Source organism: Sturnus vulgaris, chromosome 24 (assembly GCF_052056855.1).
Source record: "Sturnus vulgaris isolate bStuVul1 chromosome 24, bStuVul1.hap1, whole genome shotgun sequence".
Lineage (NCBI taxonomy): Eukaryota > Metazoa > Chordata > Aves > Passeriformes > Sturnidae > Sturnus > Sturnus vulgaris.
In genome coordinates this window covers 796,514-816,719 of record NC_142266.1, presented here as the reverse complement: position 1 = coordinate 816,719, position 20,206 = coordinate 796,514, and the positions used below count along the sequence as shown (strand labels likewise).

Here is a 20,206-nt window from a genome sequence, read left to right as displayed (position 1 = left end):
CAAACTTTGAGCATGAACAATAGCAGGAGGATTTTCCAGACCTTCAAGCTTGTTTGGCAAGTCCCAGATTATGTAAAGTGCTGCTCTGCCATTGTTGGGGAAGCCATGCCCTGTGCCAGAGCCAGCTGGCACCACATTGCCCACCCAGCACTGCCTGCACCCAGCAAAGGCAGAGGGGCTTGTGCAACACCACAAACTCCTTCCCAGGCACCTCCACTGCAGCAGCCACTACCTTTCATTTTACACATTGTTTTGTGATTAATCAACTTCCCAGGGTCCCAGTTTTCTAGCCCATCCTGCCTAGGTGTTTGGTGGCCTAGACAAAGAGTCCCCTTTGTGTCTACAGGGTTGCTTTACCACTGCTGTGGCCAGAGGTGAAGGATCCCTCCCATGGCTTAACTAATCCTTGGCTTTTCTGACAGTTGGGCCATGCCAGAGGGCTGAAGTGCTTATTGCTGTGCACACATCCTCTGGGAAAACAAAACGAGTGCCTGAACTCATTCCATATTCAGCACCCAGCTGGAAAAACCCCTGAGGCAGGCAGGATAGTAGCCAGCATCCTTGGTACCCACCTCCACGTATGATCCATGTCCCCTGGCAATGGCCTCGCACATGGTCCCGATGCATTTACCTCATTAAGATTTAATGAAGTAGGGAGATCTATTGTGGGCCTGGTAGGGGACCAGATGTGCCCCCTGAACCCTGCCACTGCCAAGGAAAGCACATTGCTGTCTCCAGGGTGAATCAGCAGGAAAAGCTCAGGCCGGGATGCTCAGCCCTGCAAATTTCAGACCCTGCTGCCTTCTCAGAGCAGGGACGGAAAATGCTCTGGCCATCAGCAGCCTCTAGTGGGGAGAGATGGGCAGCCATGGTAGCTGCTTCAGCCAGACCCCAGCGCCAGCCTGGCTGTTCCCACCAGCTCAGAAGGGGATGGCATGGCAAAGTGCCAGTGTCATGGTATGAGGGACCTGAACCATCATGGCCTCATAGGGATAACTGCTGTGTGAGACTGCTCATCCCCTAGGTGCTGGTACCAGGCTAAACAGGGACAACCAACTGCAGCCCCTCCTGGTGAATCCCAGCTCAGAGCTCACACAAATGTGAGTATGAAGCAAAACTCATAAAAAGAACAACCAAGACATCCTCCTCCTTCCTGAGCAGCTCACTGAGAGACTCCTCCAGGCTAATGATGGTCAAGTCCATCCCCTTCCCAAATCACACCTCCAGCCACAGCATCCAGCATGGCCAAGAGCCAATTATGACCCTAAACTTCCAGCCACCACAGCCTCGAGCCTCTTCCTGCAGCTGTAATCACAAAGGTGAAACACTGCTGAGCAGAGACAGGACAATTCCTGCCCTCTGGGATAGGGACTGCCTGCAGCCTGCCTTGCCCTCCAGGGAATAGCTGGGGAGGGAACTCAGAAAGACCTTGCTATATATTAAATCAGTGACATAACTTCCAAGTGCCCTCCTCGGAAAACAGCTGATGTTTTGCCTTTGCTCTGCCAGATCCTCTCCCCGCCATTGGCTCTGAAAGGACTGTGCCAGCCTGGGGGAGCGCGCGGTGCGGAGCGATGCGGCTGCAGGCAATTCCAGCAGCTGCCAGGCTGCGTGTCAGGAAGAGGGAGCCTCATCCCAGTAGCACCGCTGCAGATGAGAAGGCACTTTCTCTCCTCAGCAGGTTTCAAGCCCTCTCAGAAAGGCCTGAAGTTTCTTGGAAGCACGAGGAAAAGCAAATTGAAGGTACAGGAGAGCCCTACATCCACAGAACATGTTGAGCACCACCATGGGAAGTAGTTTGATGCACAGATCAACTTTTTGCTGCTGCTGACTCGCTGTAACCATCACCACAGGCAGAAGCAGCACATGCTCCACTTTGTCAGAGAAACTGAGGGGCTGCCAGTGTCATGAGCTGGAGGAGACCCACATCTACACAAGCCCTGGAACTGGGAGAGGAACTGTAACTCCTGGGGGGGATGCAAATTGTTCCACAAATTTCAACTGCCTCCTCCCAGAGACAGGCATGGTGCAGCTGCACCACCATGGGCACGGTGGCTACGAGCAGGGCAATGGCTCAGAGGAAGGATTAAGCCAAACATGGAACCTCCATTCCATGTCACTCCAACTTCAGTACAAGTTAACTCCCACGGACTAACTGGGTTACTCTAGCAGAAAGAGGATGCAAAAGACCAGACTCCAGCTCTCTCCTACAACTACATCTGTGCTTCCACTAAGCCTCAGGAAGGGAGCTCAGGGATGGGAACATTCTGGATGCACCCTGCAAGAACCCGTGCTCCAAAGGCAACTTCTTTCCCACGGAGCAGCAGAGATTCCCTGCACCACCACCCTTTCCCATGCTGGCCGTTTGCTCCAGCTCAGCTGTTCCCGCTGCCGGGCAGTGGCAGAGCATGTGTGACATTTGGCAGTGCCGGGGGCTGATGGTGCACCCCAAACCTCGGCCCTGCACACCTTGCACAGCCTGACCTCATGCAGGGCACGTGTGACCACAGCCCTGCTACTGTCCGATCCCTCACTCCGAAGCCCCACTATAGCCCCTCCTGCTCACACAAACCGCAGAGCAAGTGTTGCTTTTCCCCATGCGGGAGCCTCGGCGTAAGTCAATCCTCGGGCGAGGAGGCGGCTGCCGGCAGCGCCGAGCCAAGGCACACCCATCCATTGCAACACAGCCCTAAAGATAGGCACTGTCCCTCACTGTCCCCTGCCATCCCACCAGCCGCTCGGACCCTGCCGGGGAGCGGGGAAGGCAGACGCCGCCGGCACAGCCAACGGCACGGACTAACGAGCAGGGCTACCAGTCTCTCGTCCCACCACGACTGCAGGAGGGCGAAATTCAGGAGAGGAAGAGACTGCAGGAACCGCCGGGCACGCCGCACACGCCTCTGGTTGCAACATTCAGTGCAAAGTGTCCCCGTCGAGTAGGGGACGTGAAGACATCGAGTCCCCCACGGGCTTAGGGAAGTCCATGAGAGGTTTCAGTGCGGCCCCGACCGGCGCCGGGACGGGGATCGGCGGCAGGAGCAGCCCCCGCAGCTCGGCCACTGCCGCCGGCTTTGGGAACCGTCCCGAAGGGCCCAGACGGGGTCTCGGGGAGGGATCGCGGCCACCCCGAAGCTACAGGCTGAGCTGCTGCGTGTCGGGCACAGCCCCAGCAACACCGAATGCTCCAAGAACTAGAGCTGGACCCAAATGCCAAAGCGGAAGCTGCCACCTCTCAGGAAGGGACACCAGTGCTGCTGCCGTGACTGTGGGGTGCAGGGGGACCCCACTCCCCGAGGCTGCATCTGCCTTTTCCCCTCCACTGCACCAGTGGAAACAACAGAACGGGGGGAACATCCGAGTCCCAGGGTTGACACTCCCCGTGAGGCAGGGCCCCATCCACCTCCTGAGCATGAATCCACTGTGGGTGGCCCTCCACCCCACATCCTCCCCCGCAGCCCCACTCAGAGTCTCTAAGACAGCCCTAGTGCACCCCATTCCCCCCACACCCAGCCTGACCCTACTGGGGATCCCCCCGCTCCAGAGCACCTCACTTCCCTTCTGCCCCATTGGCTTCCTGACAGCGCTGCAGGTGTTCCCCTAGTCTGCCCCAGCCCCTGAACGTCCCCAGTTTCTCCATAATTCCCCTGCTCCACACCTCATTCACCGTGGGTCCCCCACACCTAGACTGATATCCCCACCCCCCCCAAACCCCTGAGCATCCTAAAGCACTTCACATCCAGCTTGACCTCTACGGGTGTCCCTGGTTCCCGCAGCCCCAAGTCACCCGACATCCAGCCTGACCCCACCGGAGATTCCCTGCTTCACAGCACCCCATGTCCCCTGGCAATCCCTCCATTCCACAACCAGCTTGGGCCCCCCATGTGCCCCCACAGCACCACACTCTTCCTATAACCCCGCAGCCCATGATCACACTGACCCACCACGGGTCCCTCTCGGGAGCCCCAAATCCTCCAGAACCTGCCTGAACCCTATACCACCCAAAGCACCGCAGGACCCCCACAACTCCCCTACCCCATAATCTGCCTGACCCCTACAGCCCTCACCCTCCCCGCAAAACCCCTCTCACCCCATAACAGGCCTGACAGCCGAGGAACCCGCACTTCCCCCTGTGACCCCCGGTCTCTCTCCCCCCCCACCCCCTCGCTCACCGGGGCCGCCACTCCGCTCCCCGCCGCTTCCACCTGCACCGCCGACCCCGCCCCCTTTGACGTCATCACACGAGCCCCGCCTTCTTGGCCGCGCCCACTGGCTGCCGCCCCCGCCCGTCAGCGCGCGGAAGGGCGGAGCCAGCGCGTGCCGCTGCAGTGGGCGGGGCCCACAGGTGACGGGCGGGGGTGGGGCCAGGCGATTCCTCCCAGCGTCTCCGTGACATCATAGGCCTAAATAAGGAGAAGGTGCCCCCACGGGTTCCCCCCGCGCCGTGGCAGAGCCCTAAAGCCTCCCTAAAACCGGCAGAATCAGGGCTTTTGTAGATTTTTTTTTTTTTTTTGCTTATTTTCACTATTTTCTGAAGTTTTCTTAGGGAAAGCTCTGTCCTTGCTGGGGGCTGTAGGAGCCGGGGGTGTCCCCGTCCTGAGCCCATCTCAGGAGGCTACGGCGTGGCCGGAGCCGCTAAGGGCGTCAAGGGTCACTGAAGTGCCCCCAAACCCGACGCCATTCCTGGGGCCACGCCCGGGTTATCGGTGTCGCGCAGGCGGTGGTTGCAGAGATAAGGGGGAACGGGGTCCCCGCGGGGACGGGGATGGAGGTGCAGTAGGATGGAACTCGGCCTCAGCGCCCGGGGCCTCGCTGTCGTCTCCTCTGGCTTGGCGGTGGAGGCCCTGCGGTGCCGGGCCTGGGCTGTAGTAGGCTGGTGTTACCCGGGGTCATGCTCAGCAGCCGGGTCCCCCCAGCACCCCAGGGGCCCTGCGCGGCCCCGAGCCCTGCCCTGGGGACGGGGTGTCCCTATGGGGAGGTTCCTGGTGCCATCTAATGGTCACCGCCCTCGGGACACTGGCGAGGACCGGCACTGTGTGTCCTCCGCTGCTCCTCCCCAGAGGTCCATGGGCCGGATCCTGCCCCGAGCTCAAAACTTCAACACCACGCAGGTCAAGCGTGATAGGGGTCTGTTCCCCCTCACTGCCCCTCTCTGGAAGCCCTAAGCCTTCCCCGGTGAGGATGAAGGTTTGGGCGCAGGAAGAACCTCTAGGCCTTGCACAGTGCAGAGTGGGAGAGGGGGGAGTCCCTGGCTAATGTGATGAAAGGGGGATGAATCCATAAGCTGTTAAGCCACTGCAAAGCCCCTCGTGTTCTGGTCCTGTTATCACCGACTTCTGCTCACATCTGCTTCCCGGGTTATTTTTAATCTGGTATTAAGGACTTGTGGGTCCTTCAGCAGGTGGAGGGGGGCTCTGTTGGTGGAGGCTCCAAGCCATGGAGGGAGGAGCTGTGTTTTGTGGGCTGCAGATGTGCCTGTGAAACACATCAATCCTGCTGCTATTTGGGAACGGGAAAAGAATCTCCTATCATCCCCTCCGCTCCAGCATCCAGCCATCAACACTCCAGAGGGTCCCAGCACTGCGGAAAGGTGGGACAGGGCAGGAGCCTCACACAAAGGGATGAGTTCAAGGATATAAAAAATAAGAAGATATTTATTAGCATTGAGTAAAGTGCAACCTCAGCATGGTTTGATGCTCAGCAGACATATGAATAGCAGGAAAGAAGCTCAGAGAGGGGAAACAGCCTGAGCAGGGCTGTGCCAATGGGATTCTGGGACTGTACAAAAGCCTTAAAAACAGAAACAACATCAGATAAATTATTTACAGTTCAAATTGATTATAGGAAGGTGAAGGTTCATGAGCTGCTGCAGGACGAGAAAGAACAGAGGCTGGAATGGGACATGGGCCCTGAACTGGTGGGTCAGCAGTCTTGAAGTTCAGGAGAGCAGCTGGGGACAGCTGAGATTGTCCCTTGGCATCAGTCTCTAATTTGGGGTAGGAGGATATGATGAGGTGAAGCCTTGAGGCTGCTGCTCCTGCCTAGCTGAATCAGAAATTCTTCATGATTTCCAATGGTGATAGGCAAGGATGACTTAAGAAACAGGATCAGGTCCTGTACCTGGATGTTTCTGCTAAAAATCAGAAGATTGTTCTACACCTGACAAGACCTTAGCAGTCCACAGAGCTGCCAAGGTGCTGCTGGATGTACCACTGGCAGTGGCCTTTCCTGGGGCTATGGGCTGGCAATGGGGCCCTTAATGCAGAGAGACTCTGCCAGGTCTGTGGCCAAGAGGGAATCCCACCACTGGAGATGCGAGTGCCAACAGCTCCCCCTGGCACTGCCCCAGTAACTCCAGATGGGATCTGCTCCATGTACAAATATGAGAATTTCTCTTGCCAGTACCTCAAACACTCCAGGGAGACTGGAGCTGAACAGTGTTCCTCCTACTTGCAAACATCCAGAGCAAAGACTCTAGAGCTGAAACAGCTGCGGCCTCACTGTGCATGTGCGAGCCTGTGGGGTCCAGTCCCTCTCCCACCCCAAGATTGGGACAAGATTGGGAAGAAATTCCTCCCTGTGAGGGTGGTGAGGCCCTGGCACAGGTTGCCCAGAAAAGCTGTGGTTGCCCTATCCCTGGAAGTGTCCAAGGCTAGGTTGGACAGGGCTTGGAGCAGCCTGGGCTAGTAGAAGATGCCCCATCCATGGCAGGGGGTTGAAACAAGATGAGCTTTAAAGTGCCTTTCAATGCAAACCACTCCATAGTTCTATGAAATGCTCATCAAGGCACTAAAAGCTTCCCAGAGCAGCACCTGCAGGGGTCTGGCAGTCTGGTCCACCCCCACTTCATGCTGGAAGAACTCTCAGCGTCTGAATCAGGAATTGTACTGTGGGCTGGAGACAGGCGGGAGCCAAGTGATTTTGATCCACTCTCCCTTCTGGCCAGAGGGAATATAGATCAAGTTTGCAGCTTAAGCCTGCTTCTGCTTCCTTCACTGACCTTTGCAGAACTGAGCAAAGGGGGTCAGGGAGCTGGGGCAGCTGGGGCTCTTCCCCCTCAGCTCCTTGGGAAAACCACAGGAATCACTGGTGTGAACACTGCTGCTGTGGAAGGCACAGCCCTTCACAGAAGGGGAAGAGGCTGCATTGGCCTGGGACACAGCCACAAAAGCACTGCAGAGCCCTCCTGCACACCTCAGATCGGGTAAGACAGGGCTATTGCTGCTCAGTCTTGACGTGGTCTCCAATCATCCGACGGTGATAGGTGGCTAGGAAGATGTCATTGTCTCGGGGGCAGTCATAGTGGCAGGAGCACATCTTGATGAACATCATCTTCCTCTGGAAGAAGTCCCCCTCGGGACAGCGGAACTCCACGTCCATGGTGCTGGTCAGGAACGGGGTGCAGCAACGCCCGTCCAAGCAGCTGCCGCAGAAGCGGGGCCGGTACGAGTGGGTGCTGGTGCATCCCGAAAACTCAAAGTGGAGGCTCTGGCGCTGCTTTGGGGTCCGCACACACTTCTTCCTCTTCTAGGAAGAGAGCACATTAATTAGCATGGACATTTAACAGAAAAGATGCCTGAGGCCTGTGCTCTGATCCCATCACTGGGCAATGGGACACAGAGGAAGTGGAAGCACAGAGCAAACCCTGTGAGCTGGGATCATTCCCAAGGCTGTCCCTGGCATTTGGGGTACTGTGTCCCCTCTCCTCCAGCACCATACCTTGGTTTTCTCCATGGAGAAGTCACAGGGCCGAACCATGCAGAGCCGGGTCTCCTTCTCCAGGCGGCACTGGGGGTTGTTGTTGGTAACACGGGTGGAGATGCCCATTCCACAGCTCAGGGAGCACGTGCTCCACTCTGTGGTCTGCACCAGGCAGTTCTCCTGCAGCTTGTTCAGCTCTAGCTTGTGAGCTGGATCCTCTCTGAAAACTGAGCCATGAGGAAGAGACACAAGACAAGGCTCAGGGCTTTGGACAAAGAGTGGCAGCTCCGTGGCTGCTCCCAACTCAGTTTAACGCTTCAGGAACAGCAGCAAAGGTCTGGCCCATCCCATGAGATGCTTGGCCTCTCAAGCAGGAAGGGGATGCAGGTGAGCAGGGGCCATTTCCTACACAGCCCAGCTCCAGCCAGATCTGCTATAACACTTCAGGACACAGGAGACTTCCCATAGCACCACTGAGGTTTCACTTTGTATTGGGTCTGGCTGAGCTGGAGTTGATATTCTCAGAGCAGCCATTCCAGTGCTGTCTTCTGCAATGGGAGCTGGAAAGGTGTTGATAACATACCAGTGTTTTTGGCTACTGCTGGGCTGGGCTGGCACAGCATCAGTGATGTCTCTCCAACATTACCCCCCAATCAAGGGCCTGCAAGTGGGCAAGGTCCTGGGAGTGGACACAGCCAAAACAGCTGACCCAAATTCACCAAAAGAATATTCCAGACTGTATGATGTCAGCTCAGATATAAAAGCTAAGGAAAGGAGGAGGAAGGGGAGGGAGGGAGGAATTTGCTATTCACATTTGCCTTCTGGTGCAACTGCTCCATGTGCAGAAGCACTGCTTCCCAGGAAGTGGCTGGACAAGATTTGATGATGGGAAGTAAAGAATAAATCTATTTTTTTTCTATTTGCTTGTGCACATGCAAACTTTCACTTTTGCTTTAGTAAACTGCCTTATCTCAACCTACAAGTTACTTTCCATTTATTTTCTTCCCCTTGTCCAACTGGGAAGGGGAGTGATAGAGAAGCTGAGTGTGCTGGACCTGGTGTTTAGCTCTGGTACCCACCCTACCATGATGATACACAAAGCCACAAACAGCCCCAGAACAGTCAGTGCCCCAAATCCACCCCTCTTCCCTAGCAAACAGGTCCTGGCCCCATCCCACGTGCCCCACTGACCTGCCACGGCCGTTCCAAAGCGGTTCTCCTTGCTGTCCTCCTCACACACCCACTCCTCACAGCACTTGCTGTGGAACTTCACCCTGCGGGGGCTGGGGCAGTCCGGGGACGGCAGGCGCAGGCCGTGGGAGCAGAGCGGGATGCAGCCGATGGCACCGTCCATGCAGACGCACTGCAGCTTGCACGTGGGCTGGAAGCTCTCCCCGTTGAGGTAGATCTTGCCCAGCAGGTCACATGTTGCGCCCTCATGAGCTGGGGGAGGAAGAGGAGGAGAAGGAGGACTAAGCAGAAGGCTGCTCCTGCCCTGGAGACACAGAGCCCATCCTCCCCTGCTCTGCCATCCCAGTGCTGGATATTTCACATTAGCTTCTCTGGACCCAAGGCTGTTCCTGACACTGGTTTTTCAGAAGTGCTGGTCCTCCTAAAATTCTGTAGAAAAATTTCTTCTTCACTTGGATGAACTACTAAGTATGATTTTGTCTTTGGTGCCTGTAAAGAGCCTGTTTCTCTTTCAGAGTTCTTCCCAACCAGCTCGGAGTGGTCAGTGGTGCTGTGCAAGACACATTCCTAACATGGCACATGAGCATGGCTTTGCTCCTCAATACTCCTGGGATACCAAAAGGCAACACTCTTCTAAGAATGGCTGGTTCCTCCATGCAAATGGTACTTACAAAGGAAAACATCACTTTGGGTTGATGACCTTCTGGGCCCCCCCTGTGATGTACAAATCTCTTCCTCCTTCCAGCCCCAATTTTTTCCAGTTCTCTCCCTTCTGATCTATGGATCTCTTATCTCCAGACCTCCTACCAGTCTCTCCCTCCTTCCCAACAGAATTTAAATGGGCAAAAAAAAAAAGGAAACTCAACAATATCTGACACAGAGCAGCTACCTTTACTCTGCAGGCGCGACAACACTCCCAAGTTCTCACAACTGCATTAGCCAGGACTTTCCCAGTCGAAGTTTTCCAGCAGAAATCTCTTACCTGATTAAGATCAAGAATGTTTTCAAGAAGAACCAACTGAACCATTTGATATGAAAGATTTCCTTTATGCTCAACCAAAATACTAATGGGATAGTATCCACAGAGGGAAGCATTTTGCCCTGGTAAATATTTCAATACTATAAAGATCAAGATGAAATATTTTGATAGAATGGAAAGTTTTGACACAGCCAAATGAGTATTCTAAATAAGTCATGGAAAATGTCGAGGTTTTTAAAAAGTATTTATTTATTTATTTAATGCAGGATTTAATGTATTTTTTTTCTCTCAGCATGAAATTAAATGTTGAAATTTCAAAGTTGTTCACAGGGCAGAAATCCTGATTTTGGACAGTTTTCAGCAGCTGCTGTTTTCTGCAGTCCTGAACCTTAAAAAAAAAAAAACAAACCCAAAAAATTAAAAAAATCCATGCAAACCTCCATGGGGAAGTTACCAAAAGGAAAGATTTTTGGCTGCTTATGGAGGCTGCCCAGGAAACCTGATCTGTTTTCCCCTCAGTCCTGCTCACCCAGGGGACACTGTTTCAGACAGAAAGTGTTTGAATCAAACAAGGAGTAAGAATCTCTTTCCATCCCATCCTCATCCCTTGAGGGGACACAAATCCTTCTGGACTGTTCCTATCATGACCTGCATCTCATCTTGCAACTCTTTTCAATATCATTGGGATAAAAATACTCCTGCACTCCAACTTAGACATTTCAAACTCCTCACTTCTTCCATCAAAGTAGAAGCCATCCATCCACCCACTCTCCCTCTACACCATTCATACTTATTTTTAAACACTCTTTCCCTGCTTTTCAGCCTGAGCACTCTCCCATCCCACTGAGCAGATCATGCTGTTCCCTCCCAAGGAACAGCAGCCCCTCCAGAGGTTGACCGTGTTTTGCAAACTCAATCACTCTGTTGTGCCCTTCATTACCCTCCATGACCTCCCTTTCCCACTGACCCGATCCAATTAAATCTCCAAAAAGACAGTGCCTGTGGAGTGATCCAGCTCTTTATTCCCCGGCTCTGCCTGGCACCACCCACCCCCAAACACCAAGTCCAGCCAAGGAGACTTTTGCCTTTTTCCTCAGGGGACATGGCACTGCTGAAAGAGCTGCTCCATAAAACTCCACCAGCTCCCTGCATCCCCTACCACCTGTAGGACCCCTACTTTAGAGTTACTACAGGATCCTCTCTACCTTTCTCATACTCTGAGGTCTCTGCAGGAAGGAAAAGATTCCTCTGAAATATGTGGAATGTGATAATACACAAATACAAAATAACTTTCCCTTTGATGGTTCCCTTCCCATCTCCCCCAGTACAGCCTACAGACTGGTCTCAACCAAGACACTTTTCCCATGATACCTGAGCACCTCGGCTCCTTTCTGCTTCCAGAACATCTGCTTATTTGCATAAATTTAAGTCAAAACATTGATCTTTCCTTTCCTCTGATTCACTTCTCCAGTTTCATTTACTACCTCCAAAATCCTCATCTTCCAACAGATCCACGTGGACATCATAAAAACATCACCCAAAGATGTTAGAACCCAAACCCTCAACCTATTTTAGAGATATATCCTGGCCTGTGTTCACTGGGCTTTTTGCTGTGAAAAGCTTAATTTCTCATTTAAAATCAGGAAGCACAGTTGTGTCTGCAAGTCTGATTTCCTCCACAGCAGGGTCTGGGACTCTCACTCCAAAATGTTTGGATCAAACATTTTGTGGTGAATATAAAGCACCTTTATTAGAAGGATTTAAAGGCTTCATGGAGAGACTTCAAAATGGAAACTCCTACACTCCTGAGGAAATTGTTCCTGTGATTTTGCTACCTTTCCTCCACAGACACCTCATTCCCATTTGGAATGAGGTAGCATGCAGCTCACATCTGCTGGATGTCATTACACCTGTGTTTGCTTTATTAAGCTTCAATCCTCAGCTCTCAGGTGTCTCAATGTCTGCAGAAAGTACCAGGAGCTCACATGGCTTCCAAAAATCCCCAAAACTGGGGAATGAAAATGAAATAACTTGTAAAAACTTACTGAAGGAGCAAACACCACAAGTTAGATTCATTTAGACAAGGGCCTGGAGTGACAGAAGGCAGGGATAAATGGGATACTGAGAAGAAATTCTTCCCTGTGAGGCTGGTGAGGCCCTGGCACAGGCTGCCCAGAGAAGCTGTGGCTCCCCCATTCCTGGAAGTGTCCAACACCAGGCTGGATGAGGCTTGGAGTAACCTGGGATAGTGGAAGGTGTCCCTGCCCATGGCAGGGGGTGGCTCAAGAAGAGCTTTAACTTTAACTTTCCAAGTTAACCAACTCCATGGTACTTTGTTTCTGTCTCAGGTTGGTACTGGATCATTTCCAGAGACATCCAGTGCTGTGGTCAAACATTTCCCCAAGTACTCACACCAAACTGCCAGCTCTCAGGTCTTCCTGACTATTTTGAAAAGCTTGAATTTAAGAAAAAAAGGTCAGCTCTGGTCAGAGATGGGGCAGAGGAGTCTTGTTTTTAAACAAAGACCAGGAAGTTGAGGAAATACTTTATTTTCCTCTAGACCAAAATAATTTTTCTTGCTTCAGAAAGAGCTACTAAATAAAAATAAAATTTAAAAAAATTTAAAATTTAAAAATATTTTCCTCTTCTAGCTGAAAAGAGGTGTCAGGAGAAAAAGCAGTTTCTGGACTTGCATTACCTGTCTCAGGAATTCTCATGCTCCACACAGACACAATGCGGTGAAGGAGCTGTTCAGCAATCTCACCCACATACTATGGCAAGAAATACACTTTGCCTCTTGCATAGGAGCAGCCAAGTGCAGAACACCCATCCCTGGCACAAAACAGAGGGATTTTGGGCGGGATAATCCAGGGAAAAGTACTTTCAGTGAGAGCTCAGATTACTGATATTTACCCAAAGGGTAGAGGATGTCCCCTGAGGATGTCACAGGACACGGGAGAATCCCACAGCCCCCTCATCCCTGGCTGGAGCTGTGGGGAGCCACCTGTGCCAGGGGCTCTGCTGCTCCCAGGGCTGGCACTGATCTCCCAGCACGACACTGGATGAAACTCCATGGGAATTCTGATGGGTGTTCTGGGAGGCACAATGGAAAAACCACACAAGGATAGAACCTGCAGCTCTCACCTAAGCAGATGCCGCTGCCTCGGTGGGTTTTGGAGAAGTCGCAGTAGAGGCCCTTGTGATGGTCACAGGGCCTGTGCCAGGAGCAGAGCTCGCCCAGCTGCTGGGCACACACCTTGCAGCAGCCACAGGCATCCCACACCTGGCTGGTACCTGCAGGGCACTGCAGAGGCTGGGAGGGACACTGGCATGGGAAAATGCAGGCCTGTGGTTCTACCTGGAAGGCAAAAAGCCATGGAGAGAATGAGTCTTCGGCAAGGCAGCTGGGCAGGGAGAGGAAAAACATGGACCTGCTGCAAGCATAAACACCCCAGAGAGATGGGGGGACAGCCCTGCTGCAGAGGAGTGTGTGCAGCTCCCAAGGACTCAAAGGACCCTTGCTTTCCTCATCCCTATTTTATCTGGAGCTCAAGGGGAAAAAAGAAAAAAGATGCCTCTGGAAAGCACAGCCAAAACAAACAGGACAAGTAGTAGTTCAGAGTCCCCTGTGCAGTTCACCCTCTCTGGAAGCAATAAAGTAGTAATCATTAACAGCAAGAAATTCCAGCTTTTACAGAGGACAAACATCAAAGCCTCTGCACCAGCGTCAGACCCAGTGGAAACTGGAAAAGCCATGTGCACAGCAAGAGGACTTGCCCAAAGCCAGGCAGTGGGACTGTGGGGATGCTCAAAACCAACCCAGAAGCTCGCAAGTTTCATTTTGTCTCCGGCATCTCACACTTTCTTCCTTACTACATGTGCCTTCTCCTTTCCATTTTCCAAGGAACACAGCATAACCAACCTTCCTTGGGACCTTGTGAGTGCACAGATGCCCCCCTTTGGCAGCATTTCACTGGACAGCCCTTGAAACCCTTCCTTGGCTTCATGACACTTCAGACACTAAACAGGGACCAGGCTACAGGTGAAGTGGGGTTATCTGCTCTAAAAAACCCAGATGTGTCCAGCATCCCAGTCACTGAGTGTGTGCCACCCCTGTCCTGGATCAGCTCAGAGCAGGAGAACCAGCTCAGCTCTGGCTGTGCCCAGATTTGGGCAAGATGTAACATCCTGACTGTGAACAGTGCAGAATGTATGTGTGGTCTCTAGAGATCCTCTGAAACCTCTGTGCCAGCTCCAGCCTGATTGTCTGTTCAGATCCTGCCCATCCAAATTCCCCCTTGCCCCACTCCATGCACCACTCCACTATTCTGGACATGGCTCAGCTCCCACCCAGGGCTGGCACAACCCTGGCACATGGATGATGCCACCAAAACACTCTGGGATCCTGAACTGCTATGAGCAGGGTGGAGAGAGAAGTATCCAATCGGGCAGACCCCTCACAGCTCTGCTATCACCCCAGGAGAGCAGCCAAGCTGGTAATAGCCTTGAGGGCAACAGGGAGGGGGACACACGTGCAACAGGTAAAAAAAAAAAAAAAAGTCTTGTTATGGCTCTGTTTGCACTTGTCAGATCCCATCCAGTCCTCACTTGTGAAATAGCTTCCTTGGATTTTGTGTCTGTCACCAATCACAGTAGGAAAACTTTTCCAGCTGTTTTGACTGTTGCTCTGACTTTAGCTCACACGGGGTCAGAAGGTGCCGACTTCTTTGTACAGCTGTGTCACCAACACAGTGCTTGTGGGACTGGGATTGGGCTAAATATTCCCTAAAAGTTATGGAATATCCCAAGACAGAATAAGTCGGGAGGGACCCACAAGGATCATGGAGTCCAGCCCCCATCCCCCCCAACAATCCCATCCTGTGCCTGAGAGCTTTGTCCAAACACTCCTGGAGCTCTGGCAGCCTCGAGGCCGTGCCCATTCCCTGGGGAGCCTGGGCAGTGCCCAGCACCCTCTGGCTGAGGGAAGATCCTTTCCCTGATCTCCATCTAAACCACTCCTGAAACAGCTCCAGCCATTCCTTCAGTGGTCCAAAGGGGTGAGTCCTTCCAGAGTCTCCCTGCTCAGCAGCAATCAGCATAATTCTTCTGGATAATTCCTAGCATGAAGTATTTTGGAAAAAAGCCTCTCCAGCTTGCAGCCCAGCTGTTCCCAGTCAACTGTCCTGGAGCCATTCACCAGAACCTGGCATGTCCCAGGAATCAATTCCTGACTGCTGAAGTGCATTAAAAGAACTAAAAATACAGAAATCTTCCCCACCTTTTTCCATGTAGGCAGCTGCTGGAGCTGCCAAGGAACATATTATTCAGTCTCAGATGAGTTGGAGGGGGTACATGAGATCACACAAGAGACAAAGCATTCCTAACATGGGATCTACATTAAGATGTAATCCATGCACTTAAGAAAAAAATAACGGTAACAAGCATTTTCTAATGCAGTATCAGCCACAGGCCATAGAAAGAAACACTCCCAAAACAGCTCTCCTGCTGAAATCCAAACCAAAACAAGCTCTTTTGGGATAACAAAATGCAACAGCTTTAAACTCAACTTAGCTCTCTCATCCCTGGAAGTGTCCAAGACCAGGTTAGACAGGGCTTGGAGCAACGTGGTTTAGTGGAGGGTGTCCCTGCCCATGACCGGGGGATGGAACTGGATGATCTTCAAGATCCCTTCCAACCCAAACAATTCCATGATTCTACAATTCTGTGTGTTTTCTTTCCCACCCTCATTAATCATTGCTGGCTCTAGTTATTTTCTTAATAAATCACCCACATAAACCAGCCTACCTGGTTTTACCTTCTGTTCACAGCAGCTTCACTTCCTCATTGTATCACAGCTGCTTTACAGCAGGAGAACATCTGGATCCAGATCTCTGTTGTATCAGAGACCAGCTGAGTGACCCTGCACCCACCTATGCTGTACCTCAGCCCCCCCAGTCATCAGCTCAAAAGCCCAATCCATCATGATCTTCAGGACCGTTCTAAACAGTCCTAGATGCTCCCACCAGCTCCCAGTCAGCTCAGATGTGTCTCCTTCCATTGCCCGGGAGGTGCTGGGGCTTCTGTTTGCTGGTTTTATTGCAGAACAAAGTTAGCCTGAGCTATTTATAATTCCTGCTGCTCTCCTATGCCTGGTAGAGGAGGGAAGGAGTTAGAATGGGGTTTGGCTCACACACACCCAACAGCCAGAGCACTGAAAAACTGCCTGGCCAGGGAGGCTTTCAAGTTGGGAATAGCTGGGAAAAAGTAAATTTCCTTGAGCCCTTCATCACTGAATTTTCTTTCAGAGAGACTGAATAGTGGGTTATATTGCTTTTGCATGGAGCATCCTTCACCTTGCATTCTTTCCAAGAGCTGCTTCTGGTTCTTCTGCCCAAAGAACTACCTTAAAACTGCCCCAAAGAAACTGTTCCAAGAACTGCCAGTACTGGAATTCAGGGCTTTGTTGCAGACACAAAGCCCAACACTTCCACATAACCTGCCACTGACCTGGGTCCAGAGGGATTCAACCCAGAGAACATTTCATTTTCTTCCCTCTGCAGAAAGGGCTGCCCCAGAACTCACTTCTACCTTCACTGGGCATGGTCCTGACTTCAAGTTCACTACAACCTTGACCTGGCTTCTGTCGAGGTTTGCAGAGCATTTCTGTGAAGTCTGAGACCAGCAGAACAGAAACAGTGTCTGAGATCAAGGCCATGGATTTAAGAAGGTTCTAAAGCCTAGAATGTTGTCTCTCCCTGCTCCTGGCTTTGCTGCCAGCTCTTGCATCCATCACAGACACTGTGTGTGCAGCTGTGGGACTCCCAGAACCCATGAGTGATGGCCAAGCTACCCCGGAAGTGCAGACCAGACACTCAGACCAGAGGATTCTCCTGCTCTACTCCACTGTGTTTGCCACTTCTGACTCCCCAGAACCATCTGCTCAGCTGACAAGCCAGAACAAGCTCCCTCCCATCTGCCAGCAACAAACCCAGTTACCTGCAGGTAAGAAAAACTGAGAATGTTCCTCGTCCTTCATATTTACAAAAAACCTCTTCCCCTGCACCCTCAGGAGGGCATGAATGCTGCAACTTGAGCTCCCACCACTGCAGCAGGTCCGTGGCACTGTATGGATTTCTCATTCCTGTCCACAGGAGCCCTGGAAACGAGCTAAGGGAGCCAAATCAAAGAGGATGTTTTAAAATGTGTTTGGGCTTATGACTGCACTCAGAGGGCAGGAAAAGGTGAGTTTTGAGCTGAGCTGGGTGTTTGCAAAGAGCTTTGGGAGCCAGAGGTTAATGCTGCAAAGTAGAGGTGATAAAATAAACACCCAGCCGGTTCTTTTAGTGCTCCAAGACCAAGCAGTCAAAACACAGCTATTCATCCCTCAAACTCTGAACGACTGTGGATAACCCCTGCTCTCTCTCCATCTCAGGCTCTCAAGGAGCCTTCCTACAGATGCTGCAGTACACTGTACAACAGCTCCTTTGGAGAAACAAGAGCCAGTGACCCCCTTCACAGACAGAGCACTGGGATACTGAGATCTGCCCAGGATGAGCCTAAACATAACTGCCAGTAATCCTGAAGCTACTCCCACCTCTGAGCAACACAGGAGGCAGATTCAGCAATAACAGCTCTCCATTTCCTGCCTCAATCCACAAAGCATCACAGAATCATTAAGGTTGGAAAAGACATCTAAGGTCACTGAATCCAACCTAATGCTCAAAGAAAGTGAAAAGTCACATTTCTGAGGCATTTGGCAGGTTTAAGGAAAATCACCTGTTGCAGAGTGGTAACCACGGGTTACAATGGTGGGATTGCTTATTACTGTTTATATGAGCTACATGGTGCTGCCAAAGCTGAGCCAGAGTAAGAATCAAGGCACCCACCCCAAATGGCAGCAGTTTCCCTTAGATGGAAGCCTAGTTCACGTTCTTGGCAGGAAAGGGGCTGGCACACAGTAAGTACTGCCAGGAGCAATCCAACAGACCTCACCAACCAGGAGCTGATTGCCTCTCTCACCACAACAAGCCCTGCAAGGGGCTCTGTGAACCCAATTTCATTGAGCCAAAAAGCACTTACAGCAATTTAACGATGGCAGTGACGTTCCTGATACTGCTGGCACGAGAACAGCACACAAATGTCCTAAGAGGAATCAGCTGCTCTCTCAAGAATTTGTATTAAACAGGCACAAATCCTGCTCTGGAGAGGCTGCCGTCTAATTTTCCTCTTGGGATCACTGCTTTTGGGAGCATATGGGTGGATGCAGTGACATCTGGGGAAGGATGGTGATGGGAAGGAATTGGGATACAAGACTCTTACTCTTTGCAATGACATAAACTCACTGACTTCCCCTCTCTCTGCTCTCTTCTCCCGCTTCTAGACCAGGGCCGATTTCTGGCTTCCAGGAGTGGGGGGAAACAAAATCCATCCCCATGTACCAGGAGCTCTGAGACCCGTGGCTGACACGGCTGACATGGGGCAGCCCCCAACGTGGTTTAGTTACCCAGCATGTTTGCATCACGCTGCTCCCAGCCCAGCTTCCCTGGAAACTCGGGAGCAAGTGGCAGCCGGGAAGAGTCTCTCAGCCCAAAGCCCTCGCATGCATCGAAGCAAGAAGCTGCAGTGCCCAGGCAGAGCTGCTGCAGGGCCGTACGTACCCAGCCAGGAGCGAGGAGGAACAAGAACAGGGTCCGGGTCACTGTCCCCAGGCTGCCAGGCATCCCGAGTACTGGGCAGGGCAGGGATCGGGGCTGCCACCTCCTCCCGCCCCCTCCTCCGGAGTTTCCCGTCTCTCTGGAGCAAGCTGCTCATCAGCTTCCCTTTAAATCTCCTCTGCAAGGGGCGGGCCCCGCGCTGAGTGGCAGGCTGGATCCGAGCCCAAAAGGGTGCCACAAAAAATGCCCGAGTTCCGGGGAGCACCAGTGGATTCTCGCGGCTCCGGCGGTTTTGGAGCTGCCACCGCTGCCTGCAGCTTGGTTGCTTTCTAGGTGGATAAATCAAACCTCAGCAAAGCAGGATTATTATTTTTTAATTTTTCCTTCTTCTACCGCCGAATATGAAGCCTGGCACAGCTTTCCTGACACAGACCCCCTTTCCCTACCTACGACCGTTCCTGTTCAGCTGCAAGAGCTGAGGAGTGATTAAACAGAGATTTGTGGTGTTCAGAGTCTCAGTTCGGTGCTGTCAGGTACCGCGTCTGACTGTGCATCACCTGTCAGCTCCTGGGAATGAAAGTTTCATGACTAGAACTCCGGCACGACGAGCTGCATGTTTTACAAGGCAATGAAAAGCTCCTGGATAAAAGCTTTTCATAAAGGACAGCAGTTCCCCAAAGTGCTTTGGGATGGATGCAGGATCTCGCACATCTTTAACTCAGGTCATGATCCCTTCTGTTTTCTGCTGAAATACAACACCAGGCTTGTGCACAGCCAGCACGGCAGACCTTTAGAAGGTGAAAGAGTTGTTTTGTGTGTTAAAGAGTCGTTTCGTTTATTCCCGAAGAGCAGGCGGAGCAATGCCATGGAAGGAGGAGAAGTGCAGCAGAGGGCACTCTTAGTCCTCGCTGGCCGGGGCGGGACAATTGGGTACTGGACAGGAGCCTCTGTACACATGGAGTGACTTGATAAAGATGGAGCCATTCCTTAGGGTCAGGGAGCTTTCCCGGGGAGAAATGGTGCAAGGGATGGCTCCTTCTTTGGCCCAATACAAAGCCGGGCTAGGAGCCCGGGCACTGTGCAGTGCAGCCCCAGCATATCCCCGTCCCAGCTGAGTGCTGGGAAACATGACAAGATGAAAAAAACCACAGGGAGTGTGTTGTGGCTTATTTAAATTCAGCCTCCTTTCCTGCCTCCAAGGTAGGGCAGTTTAGCTGGGAATCAAGCCCTGCAATTCATCCAGAATCCTTTCAGATTCCTGTGCAACACTAGATCAGCCTCCACACTCCCTGTGTGTTCACTACTGGAAACAGAAAACTCTGACTCTTAATTAATTAGCATTTGGAAATCCCCTCGGGATTTGGGGCTGGAGAGCATTTGCATAGTGCAAACCACCCCAGATACACCTTCTTCTCCTCTTCCATGAGATGGGAGATTTTGCAATCACTTCCGTGACAGCCACCTCTGCTCATGGCACACCAGAGGATTATGTCTGCATGTGGACACACACATTTAGAGAGCTAGGGAACTACAGCTTGGAAATTCCTTTTCAGGCCTGGATTTCTCCTGACTCTCAGCTCCATTCCCAGGCTGACAAGCTGACTGCAGCTTCAGTTAGGGAGGAAATCTCCCAGGGTGATAACATGGTGAAAAACAGAGTGGAATTCATAATAAATATTAACAC

General features: G+C 52.1%; 2 protein-coding genes across 3 annotated transcripts in view; both read right to left on the bottom strand.

Moving 5' to 3' along the window:
• Nucleotides 1-4,307, bottom strand: part of EPB41 (erythrocyte membrane protein band 4.1) — a 94,868-nt gene extending 90,561 nt beyond the window's left edge. Inside the window, exon 1 of the mRNA XM_088178344.1 lies at nucleotides 4,170-4,307. The gene's annotated coding sequence lies outside the window, so the exon portion shown is untranslated. The remainder of the gene's footprint in view (nucleotides 1-4,169) is intronic.
• Nucleotides 4,308-5,633: 1,326 nt separating this feature from the next.
• LOC106859995 (CCN family member 2-like) lies at nucleotides 5,634-18,712 on the bottom strand. Of its 2 annotated transcripts, none has more exons than XM_088178142.1 (5): nucleotides 18,526-18,712; nucleotides 13,013-13,226; nucleotides 8,890-9,141; nucleotides 7,717-7,925; nucleotides 5,634-7,521 (listed from the first exon to the last, which is right to left on the bottom strand). In XM_088178142.1, the coding sequence occupies exons 1-5, from the start codon at nucleotides 18,586-18,588 to the stop codon at nucleotides 7,213-7,215; spliced, it is 1,047 nt and encodes a 348-aa protein (XP_088034268.1). In that variant the 5' UTR covers nucleotides 18,589-18,712; the 3' UTR covers nucleotides 5,634-7,212. The 2 variants fall into 2 exon arrangements, with proteins under 2 accessions (XP_088034268.1, XP_014743095.1); XM_014887609.2 differs by having other exon boundaries at nucleotides 5,634-7,524; nucleotides 18,526-18,710.
• Between the last annotated feature and the right edge of the window lie 1,494 nt (nucleotides 18,713-20,206).